The sequence below is a fragment of the Rhincodon typus genome, chromosome 38 (assembly GCF_021869965.1).
Source record: "Rhincodon typus isolate 14 chromosome 38, sRhiTyp1.1, whole genome shotgun sequence".
NCBI lineage: Eukaryota > Metazoa > Chordata > Chondrichthyes > Orectolobiformes > Rhincodontidae > Rhincodon > Rhincodon typus.
In genome coordinates, this window is record NC_063369.1 from 6824148 (window position 1) to 6845197 (window position 21050).

The 21050-nt window shown below is 43.2% G+C and overlaps 1 protein-coding gene across 1 annotated transcript in view; it reads left to right on the plus strand.

Moving 5' to 3' along the window:
* Nucleotides 1-21050, plus strand: part of LOC109935584 (microtubule-associated serine/threonine-protein kinase 1-like) — a 340839-nt gene that overhangs the window by 21040 nt on the left and 298749 nt on the right. Inside the window, exons 3-8 of the mRNA XM_048617807.1 lie at nt 5296-5397; nt 9022-9154; nt 11498-11565; nt 13604-13689; nt 17443-17651; nt 19789-19927. Coding sequence (XP_048473764.1) covers nt 5296-5397; nt 9022-9154; nt 11498-11565; nt 13604-13689; nt 17443-17651; nt 19789-19927 — 737 coding nt within the window. The remainder of the gene's footprint in view (nt 1-5295; nt 5398-9021; nt 9155-11497; nt 11566-13603; nt 13690-17442; nt 17652-19788; nt 19928-21050) is intronic.

Consider the following 21050-nt stretch of genomic DNA (forward strand, 5'->3'; position numbering starts at 1 on the left):
GGAGGGGATAGGTGGGAGGAAGAACAGGTTAGGGAGGCAGGGACGAGTTGGACTGGTTTTGGGATGCGGTGGGGGGAGGGGAGATTTTGAAACTTGTGAAATGCTTTCCGGAGGGACAACTCTCTCCGTGACTCCCTTGTCCGCTCCACACTCCCCTCCAGCTCCACCACACCCGGCACTTTTCCCTGCAACCGCAGGAAGTGCTACACCTGCCCCCATACCTCCTCCCTCACCCCCATCCCAGGCCCCAAGAAGACTTTCCACATCAAGCAGATGTTCACCTGCACATCTGCCAATGTGGTATACTGCATCCGCTGTACCCGGTGTGGCTTCCTCTACATCGGGGAAACCAAGCGGAGACTCGGGGACCGCTTTGCAGAACACTTACGCTCGGTTCGCAACAAACAACTGCACCTCCCAGTCGCGAACCATTTCAACTCCCCCTCCCATTCCTCAGACGACATGTCCATCCTGGGCCTCCTGCAGTGCCACAACGATGCCACCCGAAGGTTGCAGGAACAGCAACTCATATTCCGCTTGGGAACCCTGCAGCCCAATGGTATCAATGTGGATTTCACAAGTTTCAAAATCTCCCCTCCCCCTACCGCATCCCAAAACCAGTCCAGCTCGTCCCTGCCTCCCTAACCTGTTCTTCCTCCCACCTATCCCCTCCTCCCACCTCAAGCCGCACCTCCATCTCCTACCGACCAACCTCATCCCGCCCCCTTGACCTGTCCGTCCTCCCTGGACTGACCTATCCCCTTCCTAACTCCCTACCTACACTCACCTTTCCTGGCCCCATCCCCGCCTCTTCGACCTGTTTGTTTCTTCTCCACCTATCCTCTCCTCTATCCCTCTTCTATCCGCCTCCCACTCTCTCCCTATTTATTTCAAAACCCCCTTCCCCTCCCCCTTTTCTGATGAAGGGTCTAGGCCCGAAACGTCAGCCTCTCTGCTCCTATGATGCTGCTTGGCCTGCTGTGTTCATCCAGCCCTGCACCTTGTTGTCTCGGATTCTCCAGCATCTGCAGTTCCTACTATCTCTGGAGTCTTATCAAATGTGTCCCCTCAATGTGTAGGTTCCCAACCAAGAAGCCATTGTTTTGGTAATAGAGTTATAGAGATATACAGCACAGAAACAGACCCTTCAGTCCAACTCATCTGTGCCAACCAGATATCCTAAATTAATCTAGTCTCATTTGTCAGCATTCGGCTCATATATCCCTCTGAGCCCTTCCTATTCATATATGCATCCAGATGCCCTTGTAAATGTTTTAATTGTACCAGTCTCCACCATTTCCTCTGGCAGCTCATTCCATTCACACACCATCGTCTGTGTGAAAAAGTTGCCCCTTAGGTCCATTTTAAATCTTTCCCCTCTCACCTTAAACCTATGCCTTCTAGTTTTGGTCCCATACATGGGGGAAAAGACTTTGACTATTCACGCTCTCCATGCCCCTCATAATTTTATAAACCTCTATAAGGTCACCCCTCAGCCTTCGACGCTCCAAAGAAAATAGCCCCGGCTTCTCAGCCTCTCCCTGTAATTCAAATCCTCCAATCCTGGCAACATCCTTGTAAATCTTTTCTGAATCCTTTCAAGTTTCACAACATCTTTCCTGTGGCACGGAGACCAGAATTGAATGGAGGTAATGTTGCAAATCAGTTCTAGAATGAGGCCTGGAAAAGCTTTTGAAAATGTTTACCTCCTATCACTGCCTCCCCCACCCCATGTGCCCCCTCCCTCACACCACTCCCTGGAAGCATCCAACTACCATTTCACCAACATACCTCTTTATTCACCATAAGGGAACCCAAAACAATTCTGGATAGAAGATAGAATCCCTCTGATGTGGAAACCAACCCAACAAGTCCACACCAACACTCAGAACATCCCACCCAGACCCATCTCCCTAGTCTACACATCCCTGAACACTACAGGCAATTTAGCATGGCCAATCCACCTAACTTGCACATCTTTGGATTGTGGGAGGAAATCAGAGCACCTGGAGGAAACCCACGCAGACACGGGGAGAACGTGCAAACTCCACACAGACAGTCAAGGGTGGAATTGAACCCAGGTTCCTGGTGCTGTGAGGTAGCAGCGCTAACCACTGAGCCACCATGCCACCACAATTCTGTTCACCACTTTAGGAAGGACATGACAGTCATTGAGAGAGTGCACAAGCGAGTTACCAGGACTTTTCCAGTGATGAGGGATTTTAGTTGCAAAGTCAAGTTGAAGAAACTGAGGTTGTTCTCCTCAGAGCAAAGGGGATTGAGGGGAGATTTGACAGAGATGCACAAGTTTGTGGTAGGTTTGGATAAGGTAGGCAAAGGAAAGTTGTTCCCATTAACTGATAGTACAAGGATTATAGAATACTGATTTAAGGTTGGATAAGTGATGTAGGAGGATATCTAGAAGAACTTTTTTATACAGTGTGTTGTAAGGGCTTGGAACTCACTGCCCATGAGAGTGGCTAATGTTAAAGTCATCAATGGTTCCAAAAGAATACCCAAGACCAATAAACCTGCAGGACTGTGGGGAAAAAGCAGGAGAATCGGACTGATTGGATTTCTCTACAGTGAGCCAGAATGAATCTAATGGGCTGAATGGCCTCCTTCTGTGTCAAAATGACTGAGGGAAGGCATGATCCAGGTTATTTTCTATTGATGAAGCAAATGTAAGCAGGCAATTTGAATGGGTGCAGAATTGAAGGGTCCAGGTTTAAAATGATTAAACCAGAGTAGAGACTAGAAGTTAGAACCACCTCTCTCCATAGCCAGGGCTTGATAAATACATGAATGTAAATGTCTAGCAGTGATAGGTATAAGCCAAGATGATCCCACATTCAGTAAAGAGCAAAGAAAGATTTGTTTATTTCTCACCTTATCGCACCTTCTGGGAATATTCCAAAGGGCAATGAACTACTTTGAAGTGAAGTCATTGTTGTCATGTGGGAAAACACAACAGTCATTTAGTTCCCAACAATAACCCTCAAACAGCAATGAAATGAATGGCCTGTTGTTTTCTGAGGTATCAGTTGGCACAGAGTTGTTTGTCAGGGCAATTAAGAGAAATACCTACTCTCGTTTGAATAATACCTCCAGATCTTTAATGTCTGTGTCTTTTTACATAAAATCACAAACAGTTAGCAGGCAAATACGACAGGTAATTGGAATGTAAACAAAACATTAGCCTGAGCGTAATAGAACATAAAAGTAGGAAGGTAGGGGCTCTTGTGGCACAGTGACAGCATCCCTGGCTCCAAGCTAGGAGATCTGGATTCAAGTCCCACTTGCTCTATATGTGTGTAATAACATGTCTGAACAGTTTGATTAGAAAATATATAAAAGTAGGGAGGTTTTGTTACAACTATTCTGGGCATTAGCGAGACCACGTCTGGAGTACTGCCTACAGATTTGGTCACTTTACATAAGTAAGGATATATTTGCATTGGAGTCAGTTCGTAGAAAGTTCACTCCTGGGATGAGGGTGTTGTTTTATGGGGAAAAATTTGAAGTAAAGAATTTCGGAGAACAAGAGATGGATCTTTTTGAAATTCTGAGATGACAGCGTGGAAACTGAGAGGACATTTCTCGTAATGGAGAACCTAGAACTAGGGAGTGTAATTTTATTTTAAATTGAGGTTTATTTTTTATTCCAAATAGGAATTTCTTCTCTCAGTGGCTTTGTTAATCTTTGGAATCCTCTTCCACAACAAGCAGTGAAGTTGGGCCACTGCACATGTTCAAGGTTGAGTTAGATTTTTATTCCTCAAGGGTTATGGGGACAGGCAGGAAGCTGGAGTGAGGACCACATTTAGGTCACCCATACTTTATTAGATAGCAGAGCAGGTTTGATGGGTCAAATGGCCTACTCCTCCTAACTCCACTCCAGTGTTATCCTAGATTATGGCTTCAGTTCTAGATTTGGGCTTCAACTCACCATTTGAGTTAGAAATGAGAATTGCCAGTGACTGAGTCAAGATGACACAGTGGATCAGATGCCATTGGAGAGCGATGGGTCGAGATGGGGAAGATCCGAGAGAGACAAACAGTATGAATGAGTCATGATCTAATTGAATACCAGAGCAAACCTGAGGGACCGAATAACCAAGTTCTGTTCCTATGTGGCATCGGTAATGATTCTTGCATAATACACTTTGGGCACCAGAGAATACTTCTGTAGAATTCTCTGTTAAGGAAGTAAATGAGAAGGGCTCTGGTGGTATAAATGGTGCTTGGTCTGTGGAAAGGGTTAGACGATTTAAATGATTATCATTCTTCTTGTTCATGTTTTGGCTAAACTGAAAGTATTAAAAGCTTTGGATATACTGGACATTGGAGCACTAGTGATGGGGAGACACGTCTGTCTCTCTTATAATCAAATCCCTCATGTCAGCCATATTCAATAGCAAACTTTTGGAGGGTGAAATTTGCACAATTCCTGTCGTCAAACCGAAAGCAACATGTGTGTCACCATGGAAACAAAATGACAGGGGTGCACAATAAGTTAAAAACAAATACCTCTGCTTAAGTACATGGCTAATATTGAGAGCACTCATCCCACAAGCCACTTGTACCTTTACCTCAAGCCTCATACTGACTCAGAATTTTATGGAAAGAGACCATTCATCCTATCATGTCCGTGCTGCCTCTTTGAAAGAGTTATCCAATCAGCTTCACCTTCCAAAGCCAAAATGACCTTCCAGAAAAGAAACCCAGAAGTTAATCAACCACAAATTTTGCACTAAATGGGATTAATTTGAAATTCACTTTATTGCTATTTCTATGCGAATATTTTTGCCCCCCTACACCTATCATATCAATTAGTGGCTGTCATTTGGTGAATGACTAAGGTGGTTTTCTTCACCATAAGGTGCCAAGGATCTGAATTAGAGCCTTCGTTTATGTCCCGAGATGCTGTCATCATTTCATGTGCTTGCCTTGCATTAGTTCCACCAGAATCACAGAATTGTTATGGCATAGAAAGAGGCCATTCAGCCCACTGTGCCTGCACTCGCTCTTCAAATGAACATTACTACTTGGTGCCACTCTCCTGTTTTCTCCTCATATCCCTGCGTACTATTTCTATCCAAATAAACAGCCAATGCCTTCCTGAATGCTTCAAATGAACCTGCTTCCACCACATTTCCGGGCAGTGCATTCCACACCCTAACAATGTGTGTAAAAGTGTAAATATACACTGTTTTGTTCTTGTTCCTGTTATGAGTGGGGACTGAAGTGTTCCAGGTCAGTTCTAACACAAGCAATGTTTCCCACTCCTTCCAGGCACATGAACGGTCTGAGAGTTCAGAGGTTGCTTTTGTGACACAGTTGGTGAAGAAGCTCCTGATCATCATTGCACGGCCTGCACGGTTACTCGAGTGCCTGGTAAGCCATATTAATCTCTCTCCAATACAGATGTTCCAGTTCCCAATTATATTATTGTATTGTACTTTCAGGCATCAGTTCAAAATGGGATCTTTGACTTCAGAAATATAGAAACTTAGAATATAGGAGCAACAGTAGGCCATTTGGCCCTTCGAGCCTGTTCTGTCATTCAGAAGGATTACAACTGATCATCCAAATCAATAGCCTGTTCCCCAATTTCTTTTGACCATTTAAACCCCAAGTGCTATACCCAATTTGTTCTTGAAATCACACAATGTTTTGGCCTCGGCTGTTTTCTGTGGTAGTGAGTTCACGACTTTCTAGGTGAAGAAATTTCTTCTCGTCTCGGTCCTAAATGGTTTACCCCGTATCCTTAGATTGTGAGCCCTAGTAAAGGCTCTTCAGGTTCCACAGATATTTGCCTGCAATCCTATAAACCTTGGCATACCTAAATCTAAAAGCTTACTTGTAGATCCCATGCAAACTATAAACAGGTGCATAGGTCATTCTTCACTCATTTCTCCTTAGCAAGAGTTTCAGTTGTAAACAGTGAGGATTGATCCATTTTAATAAGGCTTTTGTCAATTCTGTGAGCCACCAATTCAAGATTTGCAGCAACAATTTACATATAGAAGAATTAAATGAGAGTTTTTCAGTTTCTCTAATGCTTCATCTCATCTCCAGATTCTTGGGAGTATGTTGAATGGGGATATATCAATTCTTATGACCTCCCATTGTTTCCAAAGTCATCAAAAATACATCTCTGCCCTGCTCTCTCATTGCCATTGCCCAATGATGTGGCTTACCAAGTGCCTGGGGTAGCATCGAGGGAGGGGGAGTGATTACGTTTGGGGCAGGTGAATAGCAATGAAACACTTTCCACACTATTCCTCAGCCTTACAGCTGATATTCTGGTGCAAAATATATCCCTAAATGTCAGTCCATATTGTTTCTGAGAGAATGGAATTGAGTGACTGGGGTAAAACAGTTTGAGATCCTATATAGAATCTTGCTCAAATAGCATCACCTCCAACATGGGAAGCCCTGTAATTGCTGACACTTACTGGAACAATAGAGTGATACAGTGCAGAAGGAAGCCATTCAGCCTTCATGCCGGTACTCACTCTTTATAGAGAGTTAACTCCACTCCCCCTTCTCTTTCTTCCATAGTTCTTGCAAATAAATTCAGTCTTCAAGGGATGGATTTGAACTTGTGATCTCTGGATTAATAGTCTAGTAACATAAGCAGCACAGATTTACATTCAGCTCACTCATTCCATTTAATAACGGGGGCAGACATCTCTCACTGCTGAGAGAACCCACCCATCACTGTGACCTCAATCGGTCAATCACATCAGCGAATGAGTTTTGAGTTCCTCTGAGCCCCTCCCTCTCCCCCAGTGTTTGGGATGTAGCAATTCATAAAAACAACAAGCCCATCCTAACTCAGTCACCATATTCACGTGTGTCTCACAGCTGGAGCAGGAGTCGGGATCCTGCTACTGTTGTGTTGGCACATACTCTCTCAATAGGAATAAATGACTGCATTGCCCTGGCAGAAAGGTCTGCCCTGTGCTTTAGGTCATCAATGTCAAGGCATGGTCAGCCTAACCATCCCTGCCTCCTGCCTCCTGCCTCCGAACAAGGGAAGTCTTGGTTTTCAGACAGGCACATCAGTTTGTCTGGGACTGATAGAGCGAACTGTGGAGAACTCTGTTTGGTCTGGCAACACCCAAGTTAAACATAGAACAAATGAGAACCCTAATTTGCACTTGGATCATTGGCCTCACTCACAGGAGCCTTGAAGATGTTGATGGAAATGTCTTTTTTGGGAAACCAGGAGATTGTTTTGTTAAGATTTAGTCTAAGGTGCACTGTTATCCTGTGACTGCCCCGTGGTCATAGCTAACTTAAAGAACACTGGCCGTTTGAGTGGGAAAAACTGCATTAATATATCACTTTGCTCCTGGTGAAATATCCCACAGCTCTTTGCAGAAGCATTACGGGGAGGTGGTGACATATTGCTGATGTCACTGGACTAGTAATCCAGGCTAATGCTCTGAGGACAGAGGTTCAAATCACTATGGCAGATGGAGAAAATTCAAATTCAATAAAATCTGAAGTAAAAAGCCAGTCTAATGGTGACTATGTAACAATCGTCAATTGTTTTAAAAAATAATCGGATTCATTAATGTCCTTGAGGGCAGGAAATCTTACTTGGTCAGGTCTACATAGGATTCTAGATCCACCACAATGTGGTTAACGCCTAATTTCCCTCTGGGCACTTAGGAGTGAGCAATAAATGCTGGCCTAGACAGTGACACTCACATCCCATGAACAAATTAAAACTAATAGTCAAATTTGAAACCATGCCAAATGAGGACAGACCTCACTAGGTGATGTGAAGCTCAGGCAAAGAGACATCTCTTAAGGTGTATATCAGATGAGGAGAGGAAGGCTTAAGGGAGGAAATTTCCGAGGGTAGGATCCAAGCAGCTGAACATATGACTGCCAATGATGGAGCAATTAAAGTCAGGGAAGAGCACTAGGACAGATTTGGAGATTGCAGGGCTGTGGAGCTTTATTTAAGTTAGCTAAATACAAATTCTCAAAAAGATTTTTCAGTTCATTCTCTGGGCACTGTTGTCCCTTGTTGTCTATCACTAGTTGCCCTGAATGACTTTCTTCAAAGCCTTGGTTTAATTTAACCTCTTGGTTTGCTAGTCCTCTGTAAAGGGCAGTCAGAATCACCCACATTGGTGTGGGACTGAAGTCACTTATAAATGCAGAGCAGGGTAAGAACAGCACATTTCCTTTCTGAAAAAGACATTAGGGAATCATTTATCGTAGGGCAAATCAATAACATTGTGGTCACATCTATTCTCAGTTCTCTCAATATTAATGCTGGATGGGAGGTTTCCGCAAAACTGTTCCATAATTTGATTGGAAAGGCAACATCGAACAGAAAGAAAGACTTGAATTTTATAGCCCTTTTCATAGTCACAAGACATTTTAAAGCACTTTGCAACTGATGAAGTAATCAGTGTTGCAGTCATTGTAATGTAGCAATGTAATGAATTGCATTGATGATCAGCCATGGTCATAATGATTGGTAGAGCAGCCTTGCAGGGCTGAATGGCTTACTCCTGCTGCTATTTTCTATATATCTATGAAACAAGGCAGCTAATTCATGCTGTGTAAATTCCCACAAAAAACCTTGTGAGATTGACCAAATGATTTGCTACTTGTAATGTTGACTGAGGGATAAACAGTGGCAGGGTACCCAGGATAAGACCGGGGCAATTTCGAGATGGTGCCATAGAATGTTTTATACCCACCTAAGCAGTCAGGACATCAGTTTAACAGCCCATCCAAAAGACACCACGTCAGACAGTGTAGTGCCCCTGACTGCACTGGAGTCTTAAGAAAGATTTTTGATGTTTATGCCCTGATGTGGGAGTTGAATCAAGAACTTGTGATTCAGAAATAATGTAAAGATCCCTTACATGCAGAAACTGTGTAGCGTTCGGTCTAGTGAATAGACTTTGAAGAAACCACTAAGTTCACCAAAATTCTCTCAAACCCATCCCTCCAACCTCTTACCCCCACCCCGACTTCACATAGGAATTTAACCCTGAGGAATTTTACCATCTGCTGGAGGCTGCTGAAGACCATGCAAAGGAAGGCCATGGCATTAAAATTGACATTCCACGTTACATCATCAGTCAGCTGGGACTCACCCGTGACCCCCTGGAGGGTAAGGACACTCTGATTTCTACTGTTTTAAATAAAACTTTAAACAAGTTAGACAGCCCCTGGTGATGTGCTGTGACAAAAATCCAAATCAAATGCTCAATAGAGATTTATCAAAATATTATTATTCAGGCAATGATACACCCCAGGTGTTGTGGTGGCTACTAGTTCCTAAAGGCATTGTCTGCTTTCTAGTTATTTTCAATCACCCTGTTTAGACACATTATGACACGCCTCTGTGGTAAGTGAGATGTGAGCATAGATCTTCTTGTCCATATTAGGGACACTACCACTGTGCCACAAGAGCCTGAAGCACTCTACTGTTGACTCTACCTGTAATTGCATTGTGCAGGTTAAATATTGGCTTCTGTGCTGTGCCACCAATCTACAACACTTCCAATAACAAAATAAAGTCTTGCAGCTAAATCTTAAGAAAAATGCTAAGCATTTTGTCAATTGTAAATTAATTGATAAAATAAAATTGGCAGAAGTATCAGGAGCCAGAGAACATTCATTCATTTGCAAAGAGAACTGGTTAAGGAAAATTGTTTTTGTGCATCAGTTGTTGAGTTGTGGAATGCAGGCGTGAGAGGGCTATTGAAGTACATTCAAACGTACAAAGGGAGTTGAAGTTGGAAATAGGGATAAATTGGACAGCCCTTTCAAAATCTGTCATGGGTTTGATGGGTTGAATGGCCTCCTCTATGCTGGATGTTTGTCTCTGCATCCTAGCAGGGAACAGTTCCACTGGAGCCTGTAGCCATTTAGTCTCTGTGAGCCTGTACATGGGAGCACAGAGAGGGCATCTTAAAGGGATGAGAGTTCAGGAAACACAGTTAGCCTTAGTATTATGGTCAGGTCCTCAACGCTGTGTTTGTACCAATCGAGACTCCAAACCAGCACAATTGGCAGCCTACTCAACTGCAAGAGGCACCATTGCAAAGCCCTGTCCTATTTTAATCTGACATTTGCAAATGTACATTTCCACACAATAATCATTGGAATGATTCTAAGGGTGAGAGACCTGACGGACACGTATTTCTTAGCCAGCTCAGGAGAATCAAAGTCCATTGTACTAGTTTTGCTAATCCAGCATGAAGGCAGCTAACCTGCCACAGAACAGCTTTTCCAGTTGATATGCTTCATTGTCAGAATGCAGACACATTCATTCATTGAGCTTTCAGGGTAAATATGAGCTTTACAATTTTAATCCGCCATCTCCATCTGCATATGAGGCATGATTGGGAGGGCATCATGGTATAAATATGAGTTGGTTCTATGTTGTCCTTGAGCTGTGCCCTGGGAACACCATTTACATTCACAGCAGTAGCCGGTCACCTAGTAGCTGAACATATAGTAGACATGAGCCATGGCGTGAGGCAGTGAAATAAGAGGCATGGTGCCCTTTTCAGCTCATTGGCCATTTCAGGATTATGTATCTTATTTTACACCAAGCTTGCCCTTTCATACACGCATTGTCCTCTTATGCACAGACTCCCCTCACATGCATGTTAGGCTTCCTTGTGTAAAAATTCCTCTCATACACAGACTGCCCTTTCATGCATATATTCTTGTGCTGCATTGCCCTTTCATGGCACACACTGCCTCCTTATGCTCATACAACAGCCATGTGCATGCTATACCCCTCATACCCATACTGCCCTTTTGTGCACACATTGACGTCTTCTGAACACAATATGTTCTCATGCATACATCACTCTTTTGTTTGTGCGCTTTCCTCACTCCTGCACATTCTAGCCTTGGGCACACACCACTGTTCCCATCTTGAACTTGCCCTCTCGCACATACAAAGATACACATCTCCTGAAGTCTGTTTAGAACATCTTTGATGATGTTTAGTGACTGGCTCCCTGTTTGCAACAAAAAGCCAATGATGGGGGTAAAGAAATGAGAGGGGGAAAATGGGAAAAGAAACAAAAATAACATTTGGAGACTTCCTTTTGAAATTATTAGATGTAACTGCAGTGAAGAATTTATCAAAATGACCTTATCTGGTTTGCTGCAAACTCAGACCCCTAGTTTGATGTCATATTCTAACAAGTCAACTTGAATTTCAGAGACCCACGTGTAATCTTAAAAGCACATTACCTTAGTTTCACATTATCAAATCTTACAGGTGAGGGGATTGGATTCTTCTGTCTGATAATGCACTCAGTTATCATCTTGTGTTGTAAGACAGTTTCCCATAGCCATATTCTATTCCACTGTCCAGCCTTAGTCTTTGCACACCATAGCTGCAAGGAAATAAGGTTTTGAATGTCAGGCCCCTTTAAGACCTGCAAGACCTGAAATGCTCACATATTTATTCTCATATTTTTGTGAACAGAAATGGCCCATCTGGATACCTATTACAGTCCAAATCTCAACACCCAAGAACTGGTCGATTTGATTGATGTGAGTTCGTTCAGCCAGAATTATATTCGCGTATCTTAAAATATTTGTATATAAACAATGGAGAGTTTCTTCTCTTGCTTTCTCCCTTAACAGTGATGATGGGGTACAGCTCTATACTGCCAATGTGTGATGTGGCCCCTGATGGTTAATGTCCAGGAGGTCAGGCAGCATAAGAAAGACAAAATTAACATTCAGGTTGATTATCTTTCATTAGTTCAGATGGAAAGACACCAACATGAAGTGATAACAGGTGTAGAGCTGGATAAACTCAGCAGGCCAAGCAGCCCCTGCTCCTCTGATGCTGCTTGGCCTGCTGTGTTCATCCAGCTTTACACCTTATTATCTCAGATTCTCCAGCATCTGCAGTTCCTACTATCTCTGAAACATGAAGTGATAATTCAGTTTCTCCTTCCGCAGTAGTTGTTAGGCCTGCTGAGTAATTACAGCTTTTAGTTTAGGTTTCCAGCATTAGCAGGATTTTCCTCTTTCTGATTCCAGAGATCACAATAGTTCATGGAGACTCCACCTCCTCACTTTTCCCAATGTTTTGGAGTCAAGCCCCTCATGCAATGTAACCTTTTGTCTCTCTATAATGGCCAGAGTTGTCTATTGCCCTTTGTGAATTATAACCAATTACTTAAGGTCCAGAGCTGAGAGCTTCATTTGGTCCCTCTGATTTCCTGCTAACTTGAACAAAACTTTACATGTGTCATAAGCAAACGTCAGTCTCAGGTGACTTTGTTCCACACCAGTGCTGTGGAGGGAAGCTTGTTGTAACTGCAGTGTTGGTGGACAAATTCAATGTGAGGTGTTGTCCTTTGTCTCTCTAACTTTCACTGTGTTTTGCATTCCTTTTCTCTCTCTCTCTCTCGCAGCCTTTATGCTTCTCCGTTTCTCTGCCCTAGTCCTTTACTATTACCGTAGCATCATAGAAGGTTTCCTTCTCCGTTCTACTCCCAGTGCAACAGTGTACCTCAGACTGTTCCAGCTGAAAGACTGTTTAAAATCCCAAGAATTGAGCAAATATTGAATTTCTCAACTCATTTCCCTGGTGAAGGGGCCATAGCTGAAAGCAGTGTAATGTTCAGTGTAGTGATAAGGTAAATGGAAATGTCATGCAAATATAACAGAAATGCACTTTTAAATTTGGCTTGACTGGGCTTGAGTATTCTGGAGTGATGCTGAACTTGACCAGGGAGCAGGTGATGCAGCGAGGAAAACTGCTTCCTCTGTTAACCAGACTTCAGAATAGATTTAAAAATTGAACAAGTGTAATTTCTTTAATGCTGGCTGTACATTTTCCCTTTCCACCAGACCCCTGGATTCGAAGTTTAGGAGAGTGTGTGGACAGATAAAGCTTTGCTGTAATTCACTACTGAAGATAAACTAGAATTCAGAAGGTCATAGGTCCTGCAGCAAGTCACAGAATAGGGGTGAAGAAGGTTGCTCACACACTCTCTGTTACACAGCGAGTTACAGAGTAAGACTGACTCTATGCCTTTGTCACTGCCTCATTAGGTACTTCCAGCGTCCACCAGACTGGGAATCCATCCATGTGTCTTCCTGGGCTATAATTTATTTGAAACACTGCTGCCTATATTCTAATCTCCATCAAGTCCTGTTCTGCTGACAGTGACCTATATATGCTCCCAATTAGTGCCCCAAGTTGGAGGTTTTCATTAGCATGTTCAAACCTCATCATCACCTCTGCTGCAGCTCTATAACATTTTGCCAGGCACTCATTCTTATGACTCTGGCCCCTTGTGTATTCACACTTCCAGCATCTCCCCATTCCCTGCTGCCATTTCTCTTCACCCCACCACTGGTGGCTGGCTCTTCAGCTGCCTAAATTCCCCTACCTCCCCAATTCACTCTCCTCTTTCATTAGATACCCATCTATTTCTGCCAGGCCAACCTTTTTCAGACTTCCTCTTTTGGTACAATGTCAAACATTTTGTTTACGCCTCCATGCAGCAGTTAGGAATGCAATTTATTGTTGAAAAATCTGACTCTAACCAACATGTCTGATTTGCCCCAGGGTCGTGGACCTTCTGGCAAACCCCCAAAGGCACCATCTGAAGAAGACTTTGACACCATTAAACTAATAAGCAATGGGGCGTATGGGTAAGTGAGAATATGGATATTTTATTGATTTATTCCAGGAAATAGTGGATGTTACTTATTGTAGCTAACTTCTTTAGAAAGGTCTTGTAATTATAGTCACTAGGTAGTACAGAACTCGAATCCTGCTAAAAATGATTCAGCATGCTGTCAAAGCTTATTGTTTCACACTTTTCAGAACATATATAAAAATATTAAATTTCATAGAGTTGTACAGCAGGGAAACAAACTCTTCAGTCCAACTCGTCCATGCCAACCAGATATCCTAAATTAATCTAGTCCCATTTGCCAGCATTTGGCTCATATCCCTTTAAACCCTTCCTATTCGTATACCCATCCAGATGCCTTTTAAATGTAATTGTATCAGCCTCCACCACTTCCTCTGGCAGCTCATTCCATACACACACACCATCCTCTGTGTGAAACAAGGTGCCCCTTATGTCTCTTTTAAATCTTTCCCCTCTCACCTTTTCTTTATTGATGAGGGCATCACTAGCTAGGTAGCATTTATTGCCCACCCCTAATTGCCCAAAGGGCAGTTCAGAGTCAACCAGATTGCTGTGGGCCTGGTGTCACGTACAGACCAGGCCAGATAAGGATGGCTGTTTCCTTCCCTAAACAGTCGACAATGGATTTGTAGTCACCATTAGACTCTTAATTCCAGAGATTTTTTTATTGAATTCAAATTCCACCATCTGCCGTGGCAGGATTTGAACCCAGGTCCCCAGAATATTATCTGGGTCTCTGGATTAACAGTCCAGGGTAATACCACTAGGCCACTGCCTCCCCACAAATTGGAGGTTTTCATTATCATGTTCAAATCTCATCATCATGCACCTCTTCACTCTCCTCTTTCATTAGGTACCCATCTATTTCTGCCAGGGCACCCTTTTTCAAACTTCATGACCTTAAACCTATGCCCTCTAGTTTTGGACTCTCCCACCCTAGAAAAAAGACCTTGGCTGTTCACGCTATCCATGCCCCTCATGATTTTATAGACCTCTATAAAGTCACCCCTCCGTCTCCGATGGTCCAGGGAGAAAACCCACAGTCTATTCAGCCTCTCCCTATAGCTCAAACCTCCCAGTCCTGGCAACATCTTTTCTGCACCCTCTCATGTTTAACAACATCCTTTCCATAGGAGGGCAACCAGAATTGTACACAGTATTCTAAAAGTGGCCTCACCAATGTCCTGTACAGCTGCAACATGATGTCCCAAATCCTATACTCAGTGTTCTGACCAAGGTAGGCAAGCGTGCCAAACACCTTCTTTACCATCCTGTCTACCTGTGACTCCACTTTCAAGGAACTATGCACATACACCCATAGGCCTCTTTGTTTGGCAATGCTGTCCAGGTCCCTGCCATTAACCGTATAAGTCCTGCCCTAGTTTGCCTTGCCAAAATGCAACATCTCATTTTATCTAAACTAAACTCCATCTGCCACTCCTTAGCCCATTGCCCCACCTGATCAAGGTCCTGTTGTACTCTGAGGTAATTTTCTTCACAGTCCACATCACCACCTGTTTTGGTGTCATTTGCAAACTTACTAACTATGCCTCCTATATTCACATCTAAATCGTTCCTACAAATGATGAAAAGCAATTGACACAGCACTGATCCTGTGACACACCACTGATCACAGGCCTCCACTTCAAAAGCACCTCTACCACCTCTCTCTGTCTCCTACCTTCAAGCCAATTTTATATACAATTGGCTAGCTCCCACTGGATCCTGTGTGATCAAACTTCCTAACCAGTCTACCACGTGGAACTTTGTCAAGCGCTTTGCTGAAGTCCATATAGGCAATATCTACTGCTCTGCCTTCATCAATCTTCTTTGTCATCTCTTTAGAAAACCTTAGTCAAATTAGTAGGACCCAATTTCCCATGCACAAAGCCATGTTGACTATTCCTAATCAGCTTTTGCATGTATATCCTGTCTCTCAGAATCCCCTCCAATAGCTTACCCACCACTGATGTAAGGCTCACTGGTCTAAAGTTCTTTGCCTTTGTTTGTCGCAAATTGCAGCTTTATTTGAAATCCTGAGACTCTTGAAAGGGTTGGCAACACTATGTTGGAGCCGGAAGCTCTTCCAGACTGACTGGAGGATGACGCACAGCAGTGTAGCCACACATGGGATCTGGTTTTTGTGGAGTTGGAGCAGATGGCTTAGAAGTCTTCTCTTTGAGGATTTGAGGGTTCTAATTTGTATAATGAGTGGATGACATCCAATTTTTTTTTGGAAAGGAATGGGAATAGTGTACGGAAGGGTTCACTGATCCTTTGCCAAGTCTAGCTCAAGCTGAGCGATCGTGTTACAGACTAAGAGATCAGTAAGAATTGGTCAACATTCACCATCACAGGAACTATATGAGAAGGAGGAGCTCATTTAGCCTGCTCCCTCCCAAAACTGCTCTTTCCATTTAATTAGTTGCTGACCTGCCCCTTGGTTCTATTTGCCCAACTTTGTTCCGTATCCTTTAATAACATTACCAAGTAAAAATCGATTGACCTCAGCTTTGAAGATGTCAATTCTCACCCAGCATCTACAGCCTTGTGGGAGGGGACCTAGATCCAAATTTGTGTCGAAAAGTACTTCCTAATTTCACTCGTAAGTAGATCAGTGGAGGTATGTTCTGCATTGGTATGAACCATTACTTTGGATGACATGAACAAAGAGCACATGTATGTTGCAGGAAATGAGTCAGAGGATCATTAATGTACTAAAAGAGGTCAGTCAGCCCATCGAGTACATACTCTGGAGAGTAGCCTACTCAGTCCCATTCCCCCGCTCTATCCTTGAAGCCCTTGCAAGTTTACTGACCTTAAGCGCCCATCCAGCTTCATTTTGAAATCATATAGTGTCACCACTTCTATCAGCAAGTCCCAAGCCACTGCTGTTGGCTGCACCTCTTGTCCAGAATCTTAAATCTGTTGCCCCTAATTCTTGTACAATCAGCTAAGGGGAACAGCTTTTGTAGAGTCATACAGCACAGCAAAAGACCACTCGCTCCAACCAGTTCATGCCAACCATAATCCTAAACTAAAGTAGTCCGACCTGCCTGCGCTTGGCCCCTATCCCTCCAAACCTTTTCTATTCATGTACTTATCTGAATGTCTTGTAACTGTTCCCACATCCACCACTTCCTCTGTAAGTTCATTTCACACAGGAACCACTCTCTGTGTAAAAAAAAGTTGCCCTTCACATCTTATTTTTAAATCTTTCTCCTCTCACCATAAAAATATGTCCCCTAGTCTTGAAATCTCCCACCCTAGGGAAAAGACACCTGCCATTCACTTTATCTATACCTCTCATGATTTTATAAATGTCTATAATGTCACTCCTCAACCTCCTACCCTCCAGTGGAAAAAGTCCAGTCCTGATGAAGGGTGTAAACCCGAAACGTCAGCTTTCCTGCTCCTCTGATGCTGCCTGACCTGTTGTGTTCCTCCAGCTCCACACTGTGTTGAGCCATTCTATCCAGCCTCCCCTCATAACTCAAACCCTCCATTCCTGGCAACATCCTGGTAAATCTCCTCTGAAACCACTCCAGCTTAATAATATCCATCCTATAGCAAGGTGACCAGAACTGGACACAGTACTCCAGAAGAGGCCTCACCAACATCCTGTACAACCTCGATATACCTTGTTAGAATGAGGCAAATTAACTTAATAACATCTTAAATAGATGCAAGACTAAACAACCCAAATCCCATTTGAAACTTGTTTGAAATGTTCCTTGCTTTGTTCCAGTGCTGTTTACTTGGTGAGGCACAGAGAGACAAGGCAACGATTTGCCATGAAGAAGATAAACAAACAAAACCTGATACTTCGAAACCAGATTCAGCAGGCGTTTGTGGAGCGTGATATCCTTACCTTCGCAGAGAATCCTTTTGTTGTCAGTATGTTCTGCTCTTTTGAGACCAGACGGCACCTCTGCATGGTTATGGAATATGTGGAAGGTGAGTGACAGAAGAGCCAGCCCACTGTCCCATCCCTAATCCTTGGAATCCAGTGCACTCTAAAGGGGAAAGCACAGTGGAGGATAAACACTGAAATATACTTGAACAATTGTATCAATATTAATAAATGCGTAAATATTTTCCATGGGAACGGATGAAAGTTAGGATTTTGGAGACCTACAATTACTTAAAAGATTGCTGGTTTTGGGGGGCGGGAGGGAGAGATAGTTGTTATTCAGAGTGTATGGAATTGATGGGCCAAATATCCTTTTTCACCAAAGGATATTCTAAACAAGCTATCCACCTACGGATTGCCAGGGAGTGGCTGTTTTCTCCCCAGAAGAAGAGGGGGTGAGGTGCAGACCTGGAACCTGAAAACCTGGGCTGCCATTTCCCTGGGTCTGTCAAAGCAAATATTTACATTCATGTTGATGTAAATGGTCCAAAACTGATTGTATGTAAATAAAATCCCTACAGTGTGGAAGCAGGCCATTCAGACCTCACTAACCCTCTGAAGAGCATTCTACCCAGAACCAACCCCCTACCCTATCCCTGTAATTCCCATTGCTAACCTGCCTATTCTGCACATCCCTGGACACTGTGGGCAACTTAGCAGGGCCAATCCACTTAACCTGCATATCTTTAAACTGTGGGAGAAAACCCACGCACATAAGTAGAGAATGTGCAAACTCTGCACAGTCACCCAAGGGCGGAATCGAACCCAGATCCCTGGCGCTGTGAGACAACAGTACTAACCACTGAGCCACTGTGCTGCCCACAATGATGTATCTTCTTCATGCACAGTGCCCTGATGTTCAGCTAAATTTGCTCTTCTACCCACCACCTCAATCTTTGTAAGAGAAATCTTATAGTTTATGTAGGAATTAAAAATTCCATTGTAGCCCAGCTTATGTAATCAAATGCAGTTTATGTAGTTGGAATGAGGCCCTGGCAGTGTAACCTGCAAAATTATTGAATATTGATATCACTCAGTATCCAGCATCCAGGGCTTTTTCACGCAAGTATGTGCTGCTAACTTTCAGTTGTTGCACCAATCACAACCCGAGCTGTTAGGCTTATGCTATTCAGCCCGTTGAACCTGTTCCATTTCTCAATTTGATTAATATCTTAACCTGCCTCACTTCTGTATTCCTCACCGATTAAACAAAAGCTATCAGCCTTGGGTGTGAAAGTTTTCATTGTATGCCGACCTCAATCCTATTGGGTGGGGGTAAGGAGGACTGAAGAATTTTTAATTCCCAGTACCCTTAAGATAATGAAGAGCTTCCTGACTTCACTCTTGAACAGCCTTGTTCCAATTTGAAAAATATACCCGTTTGTTCAGGACTTCAGGCTATAATGATCAGATTATTCATTTTTTAGTGATGTTAATTGAGGGATAGATATTGATCAGGACACCGGAAATAACTCCCCTGTTCTTCACATTTCTACATTCACTTATTAATTCGCTGCTTCTTTAAATACCATGCTCAGCAACATCAGTGAACATGGCCCTCTAATACTCATGGTCTTTGAGAATGCCCAACATCTTGGTGTTATTCCCAAATCTTGTACCTCTTGTGCTTCCTAAGCTGTCAATTTGTTTCCTCCTTTGTCTCCCTCAATATTACCGGTTGATCTGATTTCTCTCGCGAAAATACATCACCCTCAATTGTCATCAAACCTTGAAAATATCATTCCTTGATCTTTTGTACCTAGAGTCATAGAGTCATACAACATGGAAGCAGTCGCTTTGGTCCAACTCGTCCATGCCAATCAGACATCCCAATCTGACCTAGTCCCACTTGCCAGCATTTGGCCCATATCCCTCTGAACCCTTCCTATTCATGTACCCATCCAGATGCCTTTTAAACTGTAATTGTACCAGCCTCCACCACTTCGTCTGGCAGCTCATTCCATACACACAGCATCCTCTGCCTGAAAAAGTTGCCCCTTAGGGTCCTTTTTAAATCTTTCCCCTCTCACCTTAAACCTATGCCCTCTGGTTTTGGACATCCCCACCCTAGGAAAAAGATGCTGGCTATTCACCTTATCCATGCCCCTCATGATTTGAGGGAATACAGTCTACGCAACCTGTTGTTGTAATTAACGTCTTTTACCATTTTATTTATTGCAGGAGGTGACTGTGCAACACTGCTGAAAAATATTGGTGCATTGCCTGTGGACCTGGCCCAGATGTATTTTGCAGAAACTGTTCTGGCTTTGGAATATTTACATAATTATGGCATTGTCCATCGGGACCTAAAACCTGACAAGTAAGTTTGGGTCACCCATTCCTGTCATAGTGAAGTTTACTTTGAGGTTAATATTAATCAGGTATTGTTTAACTAAACGGGTCATGTATTTAATGGGAAACACCCTATGTGCACAAAAAACACCATACACCTGGATTCACCATAGGAGCAGAATTAGGCCATTCGGCCCATCTAGTCTGATCTACCATTCAATCATAGCTGGTATGTTTCTCAACCCCATTCTCATGCTTTCTCCCCATAACCCTTGATCCCCTTACCAAAAGAACCTATCTACCTCTGTCTTAAATGCACTCAATGACTTGGCCTCTAGACCCTGCTCTGGCAATGAGTTCCACAGATTAACCACCCTCTGGCTATAGGAATTCCTCCTCATCTCGGTTCTAAAGGATCATCCCTTTACTCTGAGGCTGAGTCCTCAGGTACCAGCCTCTCCTACTAGTGAAAATATCTTCTCCACGTTCACTCTATCAAGCCTCTCAGTATTCTGTAAATTTCAATCAAATTCCCCCTCATCCTTCTAAACTCCATTGAGTACAAACCCAAAGTCCTCAATTGCTCCTCATACGATTAGCTCTTCATCTTTGGGATTATTCTTGTAAACATTCTCTGGGCCTCCTCCAAAGCCAGAACATCCTTCCTTAGAAACAGGGCACAAAACTGCTCACAATATTCCAAATGTGGTCTGACCAAAGCTTTATACAGCCTCAGCAGTACCTCCCTGTTCTTGTATTCTAGCCCTCTTGAAATGAATGCTAACATTGCATTTGCTTTCCTAACTGCCAACTGAACCTGCATGTTAACTTTAAGAGAATCCTGTATTAGGACTCCAAAGTACCTTTGTGTTTCAGATTTTCTGATGCTTTTTCCCATTTTGAAAATAGTCTATGCCTCTATTCTTCCTACCAACGTGCATAACCTCACATTTTCCCACATTGTATTCCATCTACCACTTCTTTGCCCAATCGCCTAGCCGTCCAAGTCCTTCTGCAGCTCCCTGCTTCTTCAACACTACCTGTGTCCTCCACCTATCTTTGTATCATCTGCAAACTTAGCAAGAATGCTCTCAGTCCCTTTGTCCAAACTGTTAACACATAATGTGAATAGTTGTGATCTGCCATCCTGG